At 41.0% G+C, this 18,872-nt stretch overlaps 1 protein-coding gene across 5 annotated transcripts in view; it reads left to right on the top strand.

Annotated features, from left to right (window-relative positions):
- The window catches only part of WARS2 (tryptophanyl tRNA synthetase 2, mitochondrial), a 94,552-nt gene that overhangs the window by 52,504 nt on the left and 23,176 nt on the right, over nt 1-18,872 (top strand). For all 5 annotated transcript variants that reach the window (XM_019655814.1, XM_019655813.1, XM_019655815.1 and 2 more), the window contains exons 3-4: nt 14,206-14,286; nt 17,175-17,260. In XM_019655814.1, coding sequence (XP_019511359.1) covers nt 14,206-14,286; nt 17,175-17,260 — 167 coding nt within the window. The remainder of the gene's footprint in view (nt 1-14,205; nt 14,287-17,174; nt 17,261-18,872) is intronic.

The raw sequence follows: 18,872 nt of genomic DNA, 5'->3' as shown, positions 1-18,872 counted from the left end.
GCCTCTAGTCATGGTGCTTCCCCTAAAATATGTTTGCCATATGTGGGGAATTTTACAGAGCCTCTCCTCTAAAAGGTGTGTGTGTGTGTGTGTGTGTGTGAGAGAGAGAGAGAGAGAGAGAGAGAGAGAGAGAGAGAGAGAGTATGTGTGTATTTGGCAGAGGTTTTCATCCTGATGCCAAAGTCAATGATCTTTGATTTCCAGCAGGCTCGAGTGCAGATCCAATCTGATTCCCACAGCCCTCTCTGAGGTGCGTGTCTCCACATCTTTAGTTGTTACTTTCCTTGCGATCGAATCACCCAGCAGATGCTAGATAAAAGCTGGAGTCTGTAGCTTTCGGCATGGCTTTCTGCCAAAGCTAGGAGAAAAGGACAGTTCTGACCATCAGACATCGTGTTACAACAGGGTCCAAATGGTCCAGCAAAGAGTCGAGGGAGGAGAATGGAATCTGCGGCTTTGGAACATGGCCGCATTCTCTAATTAGAGTCATGTTTTGTTTCCCAGGAAACCCAAATCAATACTAATCATGAAGGGGGGTATGGGGGAGTCAGTTTCTGCATGAAGGCCCAGGAACTGACTACAGAATCCTGGCTCACTGTATACAAACAAGTTATCCCCGACCCGTCGTCCCTTATCTTAGAGGTGTAACACCGAGGCCTAAACTTGGACAGAGAACCTTTCACTTACCTTAGTAATTTCAGAAGCATATTTGAATACAAACTTAAATTTGCTGGACCCTCAAAGCTGTTAGACTACCAACAACAGGTGCACATTCAACTCATAATCGCAAGGATGGAAGCAAACAAATATCTGATAGGTTAACGGACTTGAGGAATCTATTTGTAAAACTGGCATCACCTCCCAAGTTTTGAGAGAGAGACAAAGGGTCTAAATGGGCCATGGCATAAATAATAAAGAGAAGTTAGGAAGATTATTATATACAGAGGGTGCCCAAAAAAAATGTATACATATTTGAAGAAAGGAAAAAAATCTATTAACATTGTAATACTCAATATCTACCGATAACAAAAGATGAATACAAGTCATGTGTATTCATTTTCTTTTTTTTTTTTTTAAGCTGCGCCATCCTGCCACCTGTTGGCAGCTCAGCGGCTGCTCAGCTTGGGCCGGGAATTGAACTGCTATTGCTCAGAGCTCAAACTCTTGAGCAAGTTCTTAACCAACTGAGGCACTCGGCCGGCCCTATGTGTATTCATTTTCTTGGCACTCCCGGGATCCTAGTTCCTCATGTTATTTCCTTCTCTAAAACATGTCCAGGTAGTACCACTTCCTTTCCTAGACCTGTACTCCTGTGTGACTTGGTGAGCAAGTTGTCGTGTTTCACTGCCTCCATCCTGGACCACAGGCTTAGGTCATATCTTATACTTTCAAGAAGAGTTTATTTTTATTTATTTATTTTTTTAGCTGAGCCATCCTGCTACCTGTTGGCAGCTCAGCGGCTGCTCAGCTCGGGCTGGACTCGAACCACTGTTGCTCAGAGCTCAAACGCATGAGCGAGCTCTTAACCAACTGAGCCACTCGGCCGGCCCAAGAAGAGTTTATTTTTAAAATCAGAGCAACAGGCTTTGAAGCCAGATAGAGTTGGCCTGTTTCTCACTGTAACCTCTTGTGACATGCTGGGCAAGTTACTCAAGCTCTCTGAACCCCCTTTTTATGTCTGTAGTAGGGATATTTAATTAATATGATGTATAATACCTGCAAAATGTTAACTTTCTCTCATCCTGCCCTACTACACACACACGACGCCCATCCCAGGCTCCTTGATTTGTTTAAAGGTGGAGTGGAATTGGAAGATGAAGGTCAAATTAATGACAGTGCCTCTCTTTATACTCAATAATAAACTATTTTCAGAACACTTTGTTGTCGAAAGTTTTGGGGACCTTTTAAGAAATATTTCAGGGCTGGCCGAGTAGCTCAGCTGGTTAAGATCTCACTTGGGAGCTCCAGCTCTGAGTAGCAGGGCTGCGGTTCGGATCCCACATTGAGAGCCAGTGCCGCTGAGCCCTCTACAGCTAAGATGGTGAACAATAGCTCGACCTGGAGCTGGGCTGCTGTGAGTAGGCTGCAGCGGGGCTGCAGTGGGCTGCCCTGAGCTACTTGAGTAGCTGGCAGCCAGCATGAGCAGCCGGCAGCCGATGTGAGCTGCTGGGAGCCGCTGGGAGCGGCCAACCAATGACCGGCGACCGATTGCCTCACCCAGGAAGAGCACAATGATAATACCAACGTGGGCCAGTGAAGCGACATTCTCCACAACTAGACCGAAGAACAAAAAAACAGCAATTTGTCTACCTGTCTGTTTCCCTTCCCCGATTCCCCAACGCTGTTCCCCTCCCCAATTCCCCAATAAAATCTTAAAAATAAAAAAATAAAAGAAAGAAAGAAAAGGAAATAGTTTAACCAGTTTAACCATTCAGAAAGGTATTGTGGCTTTATTTGCGTTTCCTGAATGATGAGTGATGTTGAGCATCCTTTTGTATGCTTGTCGGCCATTTCTATGGCTTCATTGGAGTAATGTCTAGTCAAGTCCTTTGCTCAGTTTTTAATTGGGTTGTTTGTTGTCTTTTTGTTTTGAGTTGCAGGAGTTCTTCATTTTCTCCCATTTTGTGGGTTGCCTTTGGACTTTGTTGCTTTTGTCCTTTGATGAACAAAAGTTTTTAAATTTTTTGAAATTTTTATTTTATTTTATTGGGTAGCAGTGTGTTTTTTCCAGGACCCATCAGCTCTAACTCAAGTCATGTTCCTTCAGTCTAGTTGTGGAGGGCACAGCTCAGCTCCAAGTCCAGTTGCCATGTTGTTTTTTTCAATCTAGTTGCGGGGGGCACAGCCCACCATTCCATGAGAGAATCAAACTGGCAACCTTGTTGTTAAGAGCACATGTGCTCTAACCAACTGAGCCATCTGGCTGCCCACCAGCAGCTCAGCTCAAGTCATCTTCAATCTATTGGGTCGTTGGGAAAGTCATGACGTATTTTTCTGGCTTTTCAATGCAAAAATGCGTCATGACTTTACTGGCGACCCAATAGTTATGGAGGGCACAGCTCACTGACCCATGTGGGAACTGAATCAGCAGTCTTGTATTTTTTTTTAAGATTTTTTTTATTGGGGAATTGGGGGGATGGAAACAGTGCTGGGGAATTGGGGGAAGGGGAACAGACAAGTTGCTGTCCTTTTGTTCTTCAGTCTAGTTGTGGAGGACGTTGCTTCACTGGCCCAAGTTGGCACCATCATTGCGCTCTTCCCTGGCGAGGCAGATCAGTCGCCGGCTTCTGGACGGCCGCTCACTGCAGCTGCTGGCCGCTCACGCTGGCTGCTGGCTACATACGGTAGCCCATGGCAACCCACTGCCACAGGGGCTGCAGCCTACGCCGTCGCCAGCGACTCACGGCAGCCCAGCTCCAGGTTGAGCTGTTGTTCAGCATCTTAGCTGTAGAGGGCAGTGTCACTGGCCCTCATATGTGGGATCCGAACTGGGGCCCTCTGGCGTCCCAAGCCAGTTCTTAACCAACGCGCCACTCGGCTGGCCCAAACCAGCAGCCTTGTTGTTCAGAGCATGCACTCTAACCATTGAGACATCCAGCTGCCCAAAAGTTTTTAATTTTAATGTACTCCCAAAAAATTCTTTGTTTTGTTAGACCTAAGTTCCTGGGGCTATCAGATATAGGCACATAGAAATTTAAAATAAAAACTTACTAGAGAGATAGAGTAGATAATAAATAAATACACTGTCTCTACAGGATAGCTCTCTTACCCTTCCTCAAGTTAGCTAATTTTGGGGGGATGCTTATGGTAGATTGTTATTGTCCCTAATTATTCGTGTTCATCTGTAAGAATGGCAGTCAGCAAACTTTTTCTGCAAAGGCGTAGATCGTAATATTTTAGACTTTGCAGGCCACCTTCCCTTCTTTCTCCTCCTTCTCCTCTTTCACTTTTTCCTTCTCTCTCTTTGTTTTCAAGTGTTACTGCCCCTGAAATATGTAAAAACCATTCTTAGCCCATGGGCTGAACAGAAACAACCCACAGGCCAGATCTGACCTTTGAGCAGTGGCTTGCTAACCCCTGTGGACGAGGATGACATGTCCGCCTCTATTGCCATGTGACTGACAGTGCATCCTACAGCAGAAGCATCTATTCCTACCCCCCTGATATTGGGCTTGTCCATGTGACTTGCTTTAGCCAATGGAAAGTGAGTGGGCATGATGTACACCATGCCCAAGCAGAATCTTTCATCACTGTTCCATGTTCGTGCTACCTCTCTTGCTCTTTTCCCTTCTAACTTGAGAATGGAATGATCCAGATAGGAGGTACTCCTTCACTTTGGGTCCTGGAATGAGAATGTGTATAAAGCAGTGCTGTAGCCAGCCTACAATTACCAATATGTAATGGGAATGAGAAAGAAACCATTGCTGTAACCCACTTATATTTGGGGTTATTTGTTACCCAGCATACCCTAGAAATAGCTGACTAATATAATGCTTGAGATAAAAAGTACATATGCACATACATATCACAATAAGCAATAGAATTTAGATGGAGGTGACTTTCAAGTCAGGGGCAGACTGATAGAAGCTATTTAATATTTAGCTTTGGATGTGTGAGACTAAAGAAAAGTATAGAAAAATCCAGATGTGTACAGAGAGATGTGCACAGTTGAATGTAAATACTGACAGGAGGCAGACCAGTTGAAGAGAGTGGGTGAGAGTATCACTGATAACAGAGGTCTTTTAATTAAAATCAGATCCCCAAACAAGGTTCCTGTTAAGGGGATTTGTCATGGGCACGATAAGAGTCTAATAAAAATAACTCGGCATGAAATCACTCGTTTCCAAGAGGAAATGATAATTGGGAATTTGTGTGTCTGAACAGTCTTCCAAGTGTCCCAACTAAAAGTGTAGGACCTGATTCCTGGGAAGATAACATTTATGGGAACTAGTAAAATCCTAAGGGACACCGAGGGTATCTTAGACATTTGATCCAGTAGTTACTGAATCTGCTAATTGCTTGAATAGGTTTGATTGATACCTAGCAGCTATATCTTTTGGAACCATGCTAGGCCATATTCCTTTTGTTAATTGACTACTTTTGAAAGAAAGAAATTTAAATACAAAGAATAATATAACATTCATATTCCCAACACCAAGGATGAATGGTATTAATGTTTTCTCATATTTTTGTGACTTCCTTATATTAAAAAATAATTATGAAGTTGAAGGCCCCTTTCATCCTTTTTCCCACGTCTTTTCTTTTGCCCTTCTCCGTGAGTTCCTTTCCTCTATCGCCAGTTCACCAAAATCTTGGATTTGGTGTGTATCCATCTAGCCAATTTTTTTGTACCTGTTTTTGGTGTATAATCCCATGAATAATATATAATATCTTTATTTGTGTGGGGCTTTTTTTAATTCTTAAGTGATGCCATATTGTAGTAAGTTTCTGCAATTTTCTTTTTTCATACAGCAGTATGTTTTTGTGATTGTCTTATGTTTATACATATACATCTAGCTAATTTCTTCTATTAGTTGGGTAGTATGCCATTCTATAAATATGTCACATTTTATTTAGATATGCCCCTATTAATAAACTTTTCGTTTCACTCGTGTATTTATTTAACAAATATTTATTGAGCGCTTGCTGTGTGCTAGGTATTCATGTTATATCAGTGAAGAAAACAAAAATCTTTGCCACCATGGTACTTACTCCATTGGGGTAACACAAAATAAGTAATAACTATAATACATAAGCCAGACATAAAATTAGACGGTGATAGGTTATACAGAAAAAGAAAATAAGAGGAAATCAGATTGCTATTTTAAACAGCGTGGGGGTAAGGGGTAAGTCCCCTTGATAAGGTAATATTTGAGCAAAAACCTAAGGCGAGAGAGTTAGCCAGGTGAATATCCGGGGGAGAGAATTCCTATCAGAGAATGGAGCCAGAACATAGCCCCTAAGGTGGGAGCGTGCCTGGTGTGTTCATGGAACACAGTGAGGTTGGCATGGCTAGATAAGAGGGAGAAGTGGGGAGTAGGATTAGAACTGCAGGTGTGGCAAGGTTGAAGGGGACACCATGCCTGATCTGACAGGCCATTGTAAGAACTGTGGCTTTTACTCTGATGAAATGGGTGGTGCAGGATCTGGGGCGGAGAAGTGATGTGATATATATTTTAAAGAGACAGTTTGGCTGTGGGGTTAAGAATAGACCGTACAGGCGCTAGAGTGAAGGTCAGGGGACCAGTTAGGAAGTGATTACAGGAATCCAGGTGAGAGGTGATTTTGCCTCAGAGGGTGCCAGAAAAAATGTATATACATTTTAACATTGAGGATGGGGCATTTGAGTGTATAGACGCAAATCTGCATCACCGGTCCACAATGTGTTAAGAAAGGAAAAAACTTCTCAAATTGTAATACTCAATATATACCGATAACAAAAGATGAATACAAGTCATATGTATATATTTTGGGGGCACCTCCGGTATATATATGGCAGGTAGAAGCAGTAAGATTTGCAGATTAATTAGATACCAAGTGTGAAAGAAAAAGAGTGAAGAATGACTCAAGGTTTTTGCCTCAGTAACTGGAAGAATGAAGTTGCCACCAACAGAGATGACAACTGTGGATAAGAGCAGGTTTGGGACGGACAGCCAGGAGGAGCTTGGTTTTGGATGTGTTGAGTTGAAGATATCTGTTAGATATCCACAGAAAAATGCTAAATAGGTAGTTGGATACATGAGTCTGGAGTTCAATGAAAAGGTGCAGCTGGAGTTAACAAATTTAGAAGTCGTCAGTTACACAAGCTGCATTTCAAGCCATGAGATGAGATGAAATGGCAGACAGTGAGTGCAAAAACAAATCGAAGTAAAGAAATAAGAGCTAAAACCTGTGAGCCTACAATATTAAGAGGTCAGGGAGAAGAGTAGGAACCACACAAAGAAACTGAGAAGCAAACTTGAGATGGGGAGCAGGAGGATAGCAATGCAGTGTCTGGGAGCCAAGCGAAGAAAATGAATGATGGTGAAAGAAGTCATCAGCTGTTCAAAGTGTCAAATGCTGCAAAGTATGTCAAGTACGATGACAACTTTGCCCCATCACCATTGCCAACAGTGGCGAGTGGTCGTAGTGGACAGGTAGAGGTGAAAACCCAATTGGAACGGGTTTAAGTGAGAAAGGGAGTCTCATCAAACACACTGGCAGCTCTGGCATCTTTCCTTATCTTTCTTCACTTCATGAGAACCCATTCTCCCCACTCGCCATTTTGAAAGGATTGTCTTTCTTCCCGAGTGGAGGCCGTAGAGATCTTGACAAAGACCAGAAAATCAGGACCACTTAAACTATGTTCTCTTTATCGCCACTGACTAAGTCATTGGTGATGCCTCACAGGACAGGTGTGATGAACTCCACCTCTATCATGGTCTGAAATAGCTTTACTGAGATATGATTCACATACCCCACAATTCACTCATTTCAAGTGTACAATTTAGTGATTTTTAGTATATTCATCGAGTAGTGCATCCATCACTACAATCAATTTAACATTTTCATCATCCCCAAAAGCAATCCTGTACCCATTAGCAGTCACTCACATTGCCCCTTTCCCCGGCAACCTCTAATCGACTTAGTCTTGTATGAGTTTGCCGTTTCTGAACATTTCATACAAATGCAATCATACGGTAGGTGTTCTTTTGTGATTAGCTTCTGTCAGGTAGCATACCATCTTCAAAGTTTACCCAGATTGTAATATTTATCAGTACTTCATTTGTTTTTATTTTTGAATAATATTCCATTATATGGCCAGGCAACGTTTTGTTCATCCATTCGTCAGTTAGTGGACATTTGGGTTTCCACTTTTTAGCTATTATGAAAAACGCTACTGTGAACATTTGTGTAAAGTTTTTGTATGGATATGTAATTTCAGTTATCTTGGTATTCACCTAGGAGTGGAATTGCTGGGCCATGTGGTAACTATATTGAATCCTTCGAGGAACTGTTAAACTGTTTGGAATGTGGCTATACGGTTGTGTATGGGGGTTCTACCACCAATGCATAAGGATTCCAAATTCTCCATTTCTCTGCCCAAACTTGTTGTTGTCTGCCTTTTTTTTTCATTTTAACTATCCTCATGGGTGTGAAGTGGTATCTCAGTGTGGTTTCGAATTGTGTTTTCCTAATGATTAGTGATGTTGAGCATCTTTTCTATGCTTATTGGTCATTTATCCATCTTCTTTGGAGAAATGTCTTTCAAACCCTTTGCCCATTTTTAACTGGATTATCTTTTTATGGTTGACTTGTAAGAGTTCTTTATATATTCTGGATACGAGCTCTTTATCAGGTATATGATTTGCAATATCTCTTATACTTTTGAATTATCTTTCACTTTCTTGATGATAACCTTTGAAAAAAGTTTGACGAAGATGAATCTGTTTTCTTGTTGTTGGTGCTTGTGCTTTTGTTGTCATATTTAACAAACCATTGCTTAATCTATGTGTCATGGAGATTTACTCCCATGTTTTTTTCTAAGCATTTTACAGTTTTGGCTGTTACATTTCGGTCTGTGATCCATTTTTAGTTAATTTTTATGTATGCTATGAAGTAGGGGTCCAACATCATTCTTTTGCATGTGTATATATCATGTAGATATTCAGTTGTCCCAGCATCATATGTTGAAAAGACTATTCTTTTCCCCACTGAATTCTTTTGGCACCCTTGTTGAAAATCAATTGACCATACATGTATGGATTTATGTCTGGACTTTAAATTCTGTTTCATTGATCTATATATTCCATCCTTATTCTACAGCACTACATTGTCTAGATTACTGTGGTATTACAATGATTGATTTTCTCTCTCTGGCTCTCCATCTTTATTCTCTGTTCCTTGCTGTTTACATTGATTGATTTTTGGCTATTAAACCAAGCTTGCGATTCTGGAATAAATCCCACTTGATCATGTTACGTAATTCTTTATATATGTCGCTGGATTCGTTTGCTAGTATTTTGTTGAGGAGTTTTGTATCTTTATTCATTCACAGAGGGTATTGGTCTGTCATTTTCTTTTGTTGTGATGGCTTTACCTGGTTTTGATATCAAGATCATAACCAGCATTCTGGGATAAGTAGGAAAGTGTGCCCCCCTCTTTATGTTCTGAAAGAGATTGTGAAGAATTGATTTTTTAGGGGTGACCGGTTAGCTCAGTTAGTTAGACCATGGTGCTGGTAACACCAAGGTTGCCGGTTCAGTCCCCACATGGGCCACTCTGAGCTGTGCCCTCCTTAAAAGAGTCAACTATGCCATTGTAGCATGAAAGCAATGTGTCACCAATGACCATGGCTGTTCCCCAATAAAATAGAATAAAATAAAAATTTGATTTTTTTAAATGTTTGTTAGAATTCCCTGATGAAATCCCCCGACACCTACGGCTCATGTTTGTGGATGCTGTGTGTTTGTTTAGTGACTTCTGCAGCAGTTCTGTAGAGTCAGGGTACATTGTCCTATCTGGCCACTGCAGTCTCTGCTGAGTTCGCTTAGGGTTTGGGTACTGATGGCACAGAAATTTCCAAATGCCTCTATCCTGTGCTTTCAACGCCTGGCCGAGGGGCAGACACAGGGCCTCAGGTGAGCCAGAGGTGAGAGATGAGGGTCTTCTCAGGCACTTCCTGGACATGTCCATAGCCCTGCATGTGGCCTCCTAGATGCCTGGGAGTATGTCAGGTCTTTTCAACGCACCCTATGGACATATCTTCCAGGGAGCTATCAGACAGATCGAGATAGTGACAGTTCTCTGGGGATGGGCCTTTCTGAGATGCCTCAAACCCAGTCTCCCCTGTCCACAGGCCACTAGGCTGCTGGTTACCATGGCTACCACAGGCTGATGGGAACAGGTGAGTCAGAATGCCACAGAGCACTCTGTTTTTGCTGAGATTCAGATGTTTTTCTTAAATATTCTATTGCCAGCTTTTGGTTCATTTCCCAGAGTTCTGTAAAAGTTGGCTTTGACAATTTTTACTGGTGTTCTCGTTGCTTTTATGAAGCAGCAGAGTTTTCAGAGGTTGTGGTTATTCTGCTTTCCCAGAAGTCCCTCCTGCTTGTTTTAAACACCAAAAAGCTTTTCATTTTGTTGTATTCAGGGCCCAGCGTAGTTCGATGTACTGGCCATTTACCTATTTTCGCAAACTGAACACACCCATGTAACTCGTCCCTGAATGCGCCTCACGCCCTTTCCAGTCACTAACCACCCCTCCCCCAAGATAACATTTTTAAACTGAATGTAACTTGAATTATTTAGTACACTTTTGTGCATGACTTCTTTCACTCAACAGTGTGTTTATGAGATTGACTCATGGTGTTGAATGGATTTGTTCATTTATCCTCAGTCCATTGTATGAATATATTACAATTTATCCATTCTGTGTAGGTGGACATTTGGATTGCTTACAGTTTGGGGCTGTTGCATTATATTCTTGCACATATATTTTGTGAACAATTACGAGTATACACATTCCTGTTAGACAGATACCTAGAAATGGACTGCCTCAGTTATGTGTTACATGAATGTTGAGTGTCAGTGGAAATAGTCGGTTTACGTTCCCTAGCAGTGTATAAGAGTTTTATTTATTCAGTATCCTTGCCATACTTGGTATTATTCGGGGGGGGGGGGGGTTTCACTTCAGTCATTCTGATGCATGCGTAGTGGTATCACATGTTATGACTTTAATTTGCATTTAATGCATTTGGCCGATTCTCATAGGGTGATCTGCTATTTTCTTATCAACTTGTAGGAGTTCTTAGCATAGTCTGTATACAAATATATTCTATGTAGGTTTGCAAAAATCTCCTCCCACTCTGTGACTTGCCTTTTCCCTCTTTAAATGGTGGTGTTTGACAAAGAGAAGTTATCAATTTTAATATGGTTTAATTTACCCAGATTTTTTTTTTACTTTATATGTAGTACTTTTTGGACTCTGTTAAAAATCCTTTCTGAAGAAAATTAAAGATGCAATCAATTGATTTAGTTTTTCTCTGAAAAAATTTTAAAAGACCTATTAGTTAGGCTGAAGATTTTAGCCTACCTTGAAGAATACCAGTGTTTCTCCAAAAATGTATGTTACAAATGATTGCCCTCTTTAATTCACAAAAACATCCACAAACCATCAAGCCTCATATAACTCTAGTTCAGAAGATCTTTTGTTCTTTCCTATCAAACCCAGCAATTCCGTTGAGTATATTTCTTACCCCATTTGTTTCTAATCACCCTGTCTTCTATTTTCAGAGATAATAGAGCCCATTAGATGTGAAGTCCTCTGGCTTTCTGCTCTGCACGCCTATCCCACAGATATAACCTCATCTATATTTGTTTCCCCTCCTCCTGTTTCAGTGAAAGATGTTTCAGAGAACAGGCCTATCCCACCTTACAAAGTAAAACAAAATTTTTGTTCTCTAACCCCTGTTAATTATTGACATCACTAGTCTCCCTTAAAAAAAAAATAATGTCTTACACACGTGATAAAATTGCATAGAATGAAATATATCCACACAACGAGTGCATGGAAAACTGATAAAATCTAAATAGGGTAGATGGATTGTGTCAAATTCATTTTCTTGGTTGTGATAGTGTACGATAATTATGCAAGATGTTGCTGTTGGGGAAAACTGGGTGAAGGGTATACTTTATCTCTCTATGTTATTTCTTAATTATCTATAATTATCTCAAAATAAAAAGTTAAAATAAAAGTCTCCCTAAAAATTATCCATAATAATAACTACCTTTTATTGACTGCATACCATGTGCTAGATACTGTTCTAAGCACTGTCGGGTGGATACTATTATTAACCTCATTTTAGAAATGAAACTGAGGCACAGAGAGTTTAAGTCACTTATACAGCACTGTCCAGCTAATAAGTGACAGCACTAGCATTCAAATCCAGGCAGCTTCACTCCAAAGGTAGAGCTCATAACTACTCTGCTATTCTTCTTGTACATCTGTCTTCATCTCCTGCCTCCTAGTCACACTTCAACTCACCCCCCTATAATTTAGCTTCCATCCCAGTCACTCCACCAGAAGCTGCTTTTGCCTGGGTTACCAACACATCCGTTGCTACATCTGATGGATTCTTTTTGGTCCTAACCATCCTGTTTTCAGCCTTTGATATTGTTCATACATTCAACAAATACGAGCATGTATTGAGCACCTACAGCATGCCAGACTCTTGTTTTCAGCAATGAACAAGATAGGCAAAGCTGTTGTAACTGACAAATATACATGTCGTTACTGTTACATTTCAGTGCATCAGAATTCTTTAGTCACTGCTGACTCGTTTGTGGATGTGCAACAGGCCCTCTTATTGTTTCATGCTTTTGTTTTTCTGTGGCTAAAACAGATCACATTGTTATTCTGTTTATGATTGCACAATAGTAATTCAGAATATACTGTATGTAAATACTAGTTTCACTTTTCTCCAGATAGAAACCTGAACCCTTCCCAGCAGTTGTCAAGAATGAGTACATTAAGAGAACCAAGTCCTGACGTATAGGACCCTTCTTATATAATTAGTAACGATAAGTGGTGAAAATGAATTGCCTGTGACCTTTGACCTACTTTTTTTTCCATTGAAGAAGAATTTGGATTAATTTTATGCCCCCTTGTTTGGAAACACCAGGAAGACCTCTGCAGAATATTAACTCAGTCTCATTCCATATGTCCAAATGAAAAACTACTCCAAGGAAAGTACTTAACTTCATGGAGACCTGATGCTAGCTTTTTGCATGTCCCCCAAGCTGAGCACGTGAGCCCGAGCCTGAGGGAAGGAGTCATCTTGTTTCTCTCCACATGACCGTGGTTATTCTCTGTGTTGTCATTCCTTTCCCCAGCCCAGGAAAGAAGATGCAAAAAAATCCCCTCCCACTTCTTCATGCCAAAACGCAGCTCTTGTTTGATGAGTTCTAATAGGAATGTGTTTCACTTGCTGATTAGAAGCACTAACCCTCTTACTTCCATGCATGCAGGGTTACTATTTGAGTCTGATAGCTGTTTGTTTACAGCAGCAGTTAGCAATTTGCATGGATAGTGCTGTCAAAGCCACTGCCCTCAATGAAACCCAAATGCCTCGGGGAAGAAAGATGACAGATGCAGCCCAGCGGCTTGCAAAATTTGAAGTGATTCCTTGTCAAACACGTGAAAAACAACTCTTCCCCCTCCATGACTTGAGGGGAAAAAAATGAGAAACTATCTTAGGCCAGATGGCGATTCCTTGCTCATAAACTAGGCCTGGGCTGGTTCAGCTCCATTCCTTTATGTTCGTTTTGTAAAACCCACAAAGAACACATTTGGGGCCACTTTTCAGAGTTGGCAACAGTCTCTGCTTTTTAAGGAAATCATATGGACACAAATAAAGCCACAATGGATGAAGCGCTCGGACTCCCCAGGGTCCAGAAACAAGATGCTTAGTTCCTTAAATTCCAGGTCATCAGTTAGGAACTGGCCTAGGCCCAAGAATCATCCCAATTGTTGCCAGGTTTGGTGACTTGATTAAATTTGGTTAAGAAGAAAACAAATTGGGAAAAGGTTATACGTTCTTGTTGACTAGATGTCTTCTTTTAAAAAAAAAAAAAGAAAAGAAAAAGGAAGGGTGGGGGAAGAAAAGAGAAGAAAGAACAAGGGACAACTAGAAACTACAAAAACACCCTTTGAGATGATAAAGTGATTCCTGAATTTCAAATTATTCTAGGTCTAAAGGATTCAATCTTTAAGTTCAGTGCCTTTCTCGGCTATTTACATGTAACGTATAATAGCTGCTTTCGTAGGTTTAGAAGTTATTTAGACTGGATTTTAATCGTGTGTGTGTGTGTGTGTGTGTGTGTGTTAATAACCTTGGCTTTTTAAAGATGGAATAGGTGTCTCAGGACATAGTGAAACCCTCTCACTAAATATTTTGTAACAGTCTGGTCAGCGGTTTGCTGGGGGTGTTGTAAAGAGGACTTAAACACTAGACTAGTAATCATATTGGGTAGTTTTGAAGATTTCTTCTTCAACCTAAACGTCTAGGCGCTGTGAATCAGTCCCCTTCACCTGTCCTTTTTAAAATTACCTTGATTTGGGATATTTTCAGCCATGTAAGGTAATACCTGTTATCTATTTAGTTTTTGTCAAATATGCAAGAAAACACTGACCACCTTCGTTAATGTTCTGTTTTATGTCTTTAGGTGTCTGAACACACCCAGTTAAGTTGGATCCTTACCTGCATGGTCAGGCTACCTCGATTACAACACTTACACCAGTGGAAGGTAAATGCCAAGGATCTCATGAATAATCAGAACAAAGTTCAAGGTCCTCATTACAGCTACTTTTCCCCTCTCTGTTTATTTTTGTGGTCGGCTCTGGGAATCCCGAGTTTATTGGCCTTCCTGGTCTGCTGCTCACTCACTCACTAGAAGAGCTATCTTTAAACTCTCTGCCTCAGGGTATTAAACGAAAAATGAAAGGGTTTTCTAAGATTCCTTCCAACTTAAAAACTGGACAAAAATATCAACTTGTTATTTGATTTTATCTGGGTATGGTTGAATCATAGAGTGACATTGGATAGACTTGGTAATGACTTTGAAGCTACCACATTATGCTTAACAAATAATCAGAATTTCAGGATTACTGGACTCTGAAGTTGTCCCATCGCCATTGCTGGAATTAACTGGCAATCAGGCAAGAATGTTTTCATTGTGGGGAGAAAAGACAACATGATTTATTTATTTATAAAGAAGTTGAGTCCAGGCAACAGTTCAAACCCGCAGAAAAATTAAGGCTGTGCTTTTTCTTAGACGTTCAACTGAGTAAGGTAAATTGGATAATTCATAGTGCTTTGCTTCCATTTATTTTTGCAATTGGATAACCCAAAAGTAGGTAGCCCCTAACTACGTCAACGCTAATTTCAATTTGAAGCTTCTTTATAGCATACTTTCAGGGCCACTGGTTTTCTCAAAAGCTGGTTCAGAAGCGTTTGCATAGGCTACAGAGACAGACAAGAGCCTACATGAGAGCTATTGATGATGCTGCAAAACCATTTCCTGCCGGGAATGACAGACACTATTTTGTAATATTCTCCACCATATTTTGGTGTTAGGCAAAACCTCCCTATTTTAGCACAGTCCTCTAACACTCAGCTGACTACTGAAATCCTTTTTATAAGAGCTGAATACTAATTTCATGGGAAATGTTCCTACTTTAAAATAGTGTCTAAGGACCACCTGGTAACCCATTACGAGTGAACGCACTGATAGTCTACAAATGCCTCCCCAGTAGCCCGTAATTTCTTATTTGTGGGAGAAACAGGGATGCCCAATGCCTACCTTATCCTAGAGCACGTTATTGCCTGCTGTGGTCATTTCCTCATTAACCAATACTGGTGATGCCTTCTGGAAGTCACACATCACATGAGGTGCTGGAAGTACAGCAGTCACCAAGGCAGATGGATGCAGCCCCTTCACGAGGCTCGCAAGTCTATTTGGGAAGAGATCATCAAACAAGCAATCAGAAAGGGCGGAAGTGAAAGAAGGGTGGGGGTGGGGGGTTCCCATGCTATGGAAAGATCCAAGAGCACCTTGGTTTTGATTGGGGCAATGAGAGGCAGGACAGTGGGGTGGAAAGGTGGGGTCAGGGCTCTGAGGTCAGAGTTATTTGGAGGTAATGAGATAACACAGATGGAGAGCATCTGCGATGCACAGTAGGCCCTCAATAAATACGAGTGCTCTCTACATCTTTCCCTTTTCTTGGTAATTTCAAGATTCAGTATTCTGATAAAAATAAATAAAAAATGCTATAAATCTAATGCAGTGGCAATGTTTTAAAAATTGGGTTCTTTTCCCGTTTGCTCATTTCCAAGTTAAACTTTCACTATCTTTACCCAGTGATCATTGTGAACTGGCCTTTCCCGTGGACATTGTATTATAATAAGGAAATGTACTGAAGGAACTGTATATTCGAACTTTCACATTTCCTTTGCATGGCCTATAGCATTAGCTGCCAAAACCCAGAAACTACTGGAAGTAACCAGAAAAGTGAAGTCTGCGACTCAATTATGAAACCACGACATGAAGATGATTAAAGAGAGAAGGTGTTGCTTTTCAGACCAACACTCAAAGGGTGTGTCTCCATGTGGGTGGGAGACTCCTGATGTAAACGCATGAGCTTGGTCCTGGGGATCACACAAGTTCATCAATTCAGTTGTTCAGTTCATTCAGAAATATACGGGCCTCTGGGAAGTGATGCATATTAAATAAACACATGAGATTTATCTATGCAACAAAATGTCCTTTTATCATTTTACAAGAAGTGAGATCCCTAGGCCTTAGAAGCAAAAATCAGTGAACTGTACACAGTATTCCCTGCTAATAAGTAGCTCTGCTCAGAGAACAAATGACCCGTCAGCACTGTTTAACCACAGCAGGGTATTGGGTACCACTGGGGTGCGTAATTCAGCGTGTACACACTAGTAGTGTATAGGTGTCACAATAGGTGACATTAAATATTTCTAATGTCACCTCCAGTGTTTCCATCAGCTTCCCCATTAAGGTAATATTTTGGTCTATACAACCTGTCCTGTGTATGAATCCACTTGACTCTCACTGATTTAGCACCTAAAGATCAATACAGATAATCAAGATTGGCAGATTAAAATTTCTCTCTGTTTCATTTTTTAAATGCCACGATTTTGGGGTTTTTTTTAATGTGATTTTGAGGGAACATTCCAATTTGTTCAACAACATGGTGTGAGACTTTTGGGGAAGTTTCCCCAGATAAACAATAGGCAGTTTGATTGTTCACTTACAGTGATTTATAGAAATTTAATTTTGTGACATTTTCCAACCTTACCAGTGACATCTAGACTGTATCTTATTTGGAACCTTGAAAACGCTCATGCCCTTACTTTGATAAAATGAATAAAAATAGGGGCAGTGCCGGATCCTTTAGAGGGGCAGCCGTGAACTGGACTCAGCCTAAGCCTGGAGCGTGAAGACACCGCCAGCTAGAAAATGGCTAGAATTGCTAAAAGAAACTGAGATGTAATGTTATGACAGGTGGCTTCAGATCACCCTTTGCTTGCTTTAAGGATTTCTTAATTTAGCGGTTATAATTAGGTTCACGTCAGATTTCTTTCCCTCTTCTCTTTTCACCCCCGCAGGCAAAGACTGCCAAGCAGAAGCACGATGGGACAGTGGGCCTGCTGACGTACCCAGTGCTACAGGCGGCTGATGTTCTGTTGTACAAGTAAGGAGCAGAGATCACCCCGTCTCACACACACTCATGCTGACCAGAGGGGGTTTTAACCTGTCCCCAAAAAGACTGGGAATGCAGAAAGGATCAGACCCAGGAACCGTTTGCATCTATTCCCCAGTAATAGGTACTCAATTATAGAAGGATGTTGTAGTGTGACAGTAAAAACGCTGAGTGCTAATGCTTAAATAGCTCTTATGTGCTGGAGACGTTATGAGTGCTTTACATTAACGCAATGAAGCCTCACACCAACTTTATAAAAGTTACATTATAATCGTCCCCATTTTACAGATGAGGGAACTAAGGCCAAGAGTGATGAGTAACTTGCCTAAAGTCATGAAACTAGCAAAGCTTGGACCCAAGATTAGAATCTAGTAGGTTTACGTACAGAGTCTGTGCTCTTAACCACTATGCAGTATGTACTTTCCCAGTAATAATTCAACTCCAAGAGTTTTAAGTGTTGATTTCTCATAGGATCTAGATTCTGAAGCAATGCTGTTGAACAGAACTTGCCTGCAGTTATGGAAGCGTATCTTGCTTTCTAACCCACATGTGGCTATTGAGCACTTGAAATTTTGACAGGGGAACTGAATTGTCAATTGTATTTAATTTGAATTAATTTAAATTTGAATAGCTACCTGTGGCTAGTGGCTACTGTATTGGACCTGCAGGTGGAGAGCAAGTTTTTCTACTTGATGTAGGCCGTGCTCTTTTCCTGGACCCATAATCCTCTAGCCTGCCATTGCTCCCACTTACGTGTCGCAGGAATATACAGCCAGAGGATGGCAACCCCTGTACTTTCCGCACTGCTTGTCAGGGCTTCTGGCCTCTTGCCTCCCCCAATTCTTCTCTGCTATCCCCACATTACCTTCTAGATCATCGTTCTCACAGCCAAGTTTTGCTACTGTGAAAGCTTCTGAGGAAAGGGAAATTCCATTGATCTATTTTTCACCCTTTCCCTAAGGCCTTGATCCCATAAGTGATTCTTCCCTGGGAGAACTCGAATTCTTTGCACGTACATGTGACAAGAGCATGGAGACGACAGTGTGTGTACCTTGTGGCAGGACTTCAGAGCCCTTGTGCATATGATGGAAAAAGCCAGAAGAGCAGCTGCTGAGCTTTACAAATACGGAATGCCCAATGTGATACGCAGGCCAGCTTTAAGAATAATTAAACCTTATAGCTAAGGATTATGTGTCTCTTCATTGTGTTAACTTGGATGCTGGGCTCCTGGTAGCATTTATTATTTAGTATAAGTGACTTTTGACTTATCCTGGGAAGTCTAGAATACTTTTCCCCAGGAGTAGTAAACGAAAGTCTAATAAGGATCTAATAGTATATTTCCTAGCAAAATAGCCTATTTACATAGAAAGGTTCTGTAAAGAACTTTGATGGTTGTTGCCTGTAAAATGGGAATAATTATCTTTTTTATTGTGAAATAAACATTTAAAAAATCAGTTTCAGCTGTACAGCACAGTGCAATAGTTATACTTTTTACCCCTCAAAGTGACAACCCCCTTCCCCCAATCCACTGCCCCACCCCCCCCATATCATACAGATCTATTACAATTCCCTTGACTCCACTCCCACACTATACTCCACATTC

The sequence above is a fragment of the Hipposideros armiger genome, unplaced genomic scaffold (genome assembly GCF_001890085.2).
Source record: "Hipposideros armiger isolate ML-2016 unplaced genomic scaffold, ASM189008v1 scaffold_247, whole genome shotgun sequence".
Taxonomy (NCBI): Eukaryota; Metazoa; Chordata; class Mammalia; order Chiroptera; family Hipposideridae; genus Hipposideros; species Hipposideros armiger.
Note: the sequence above shows the minus strand (reverse complement) of the source record. Positions and strands in the feature narration are given on the sequence as shown.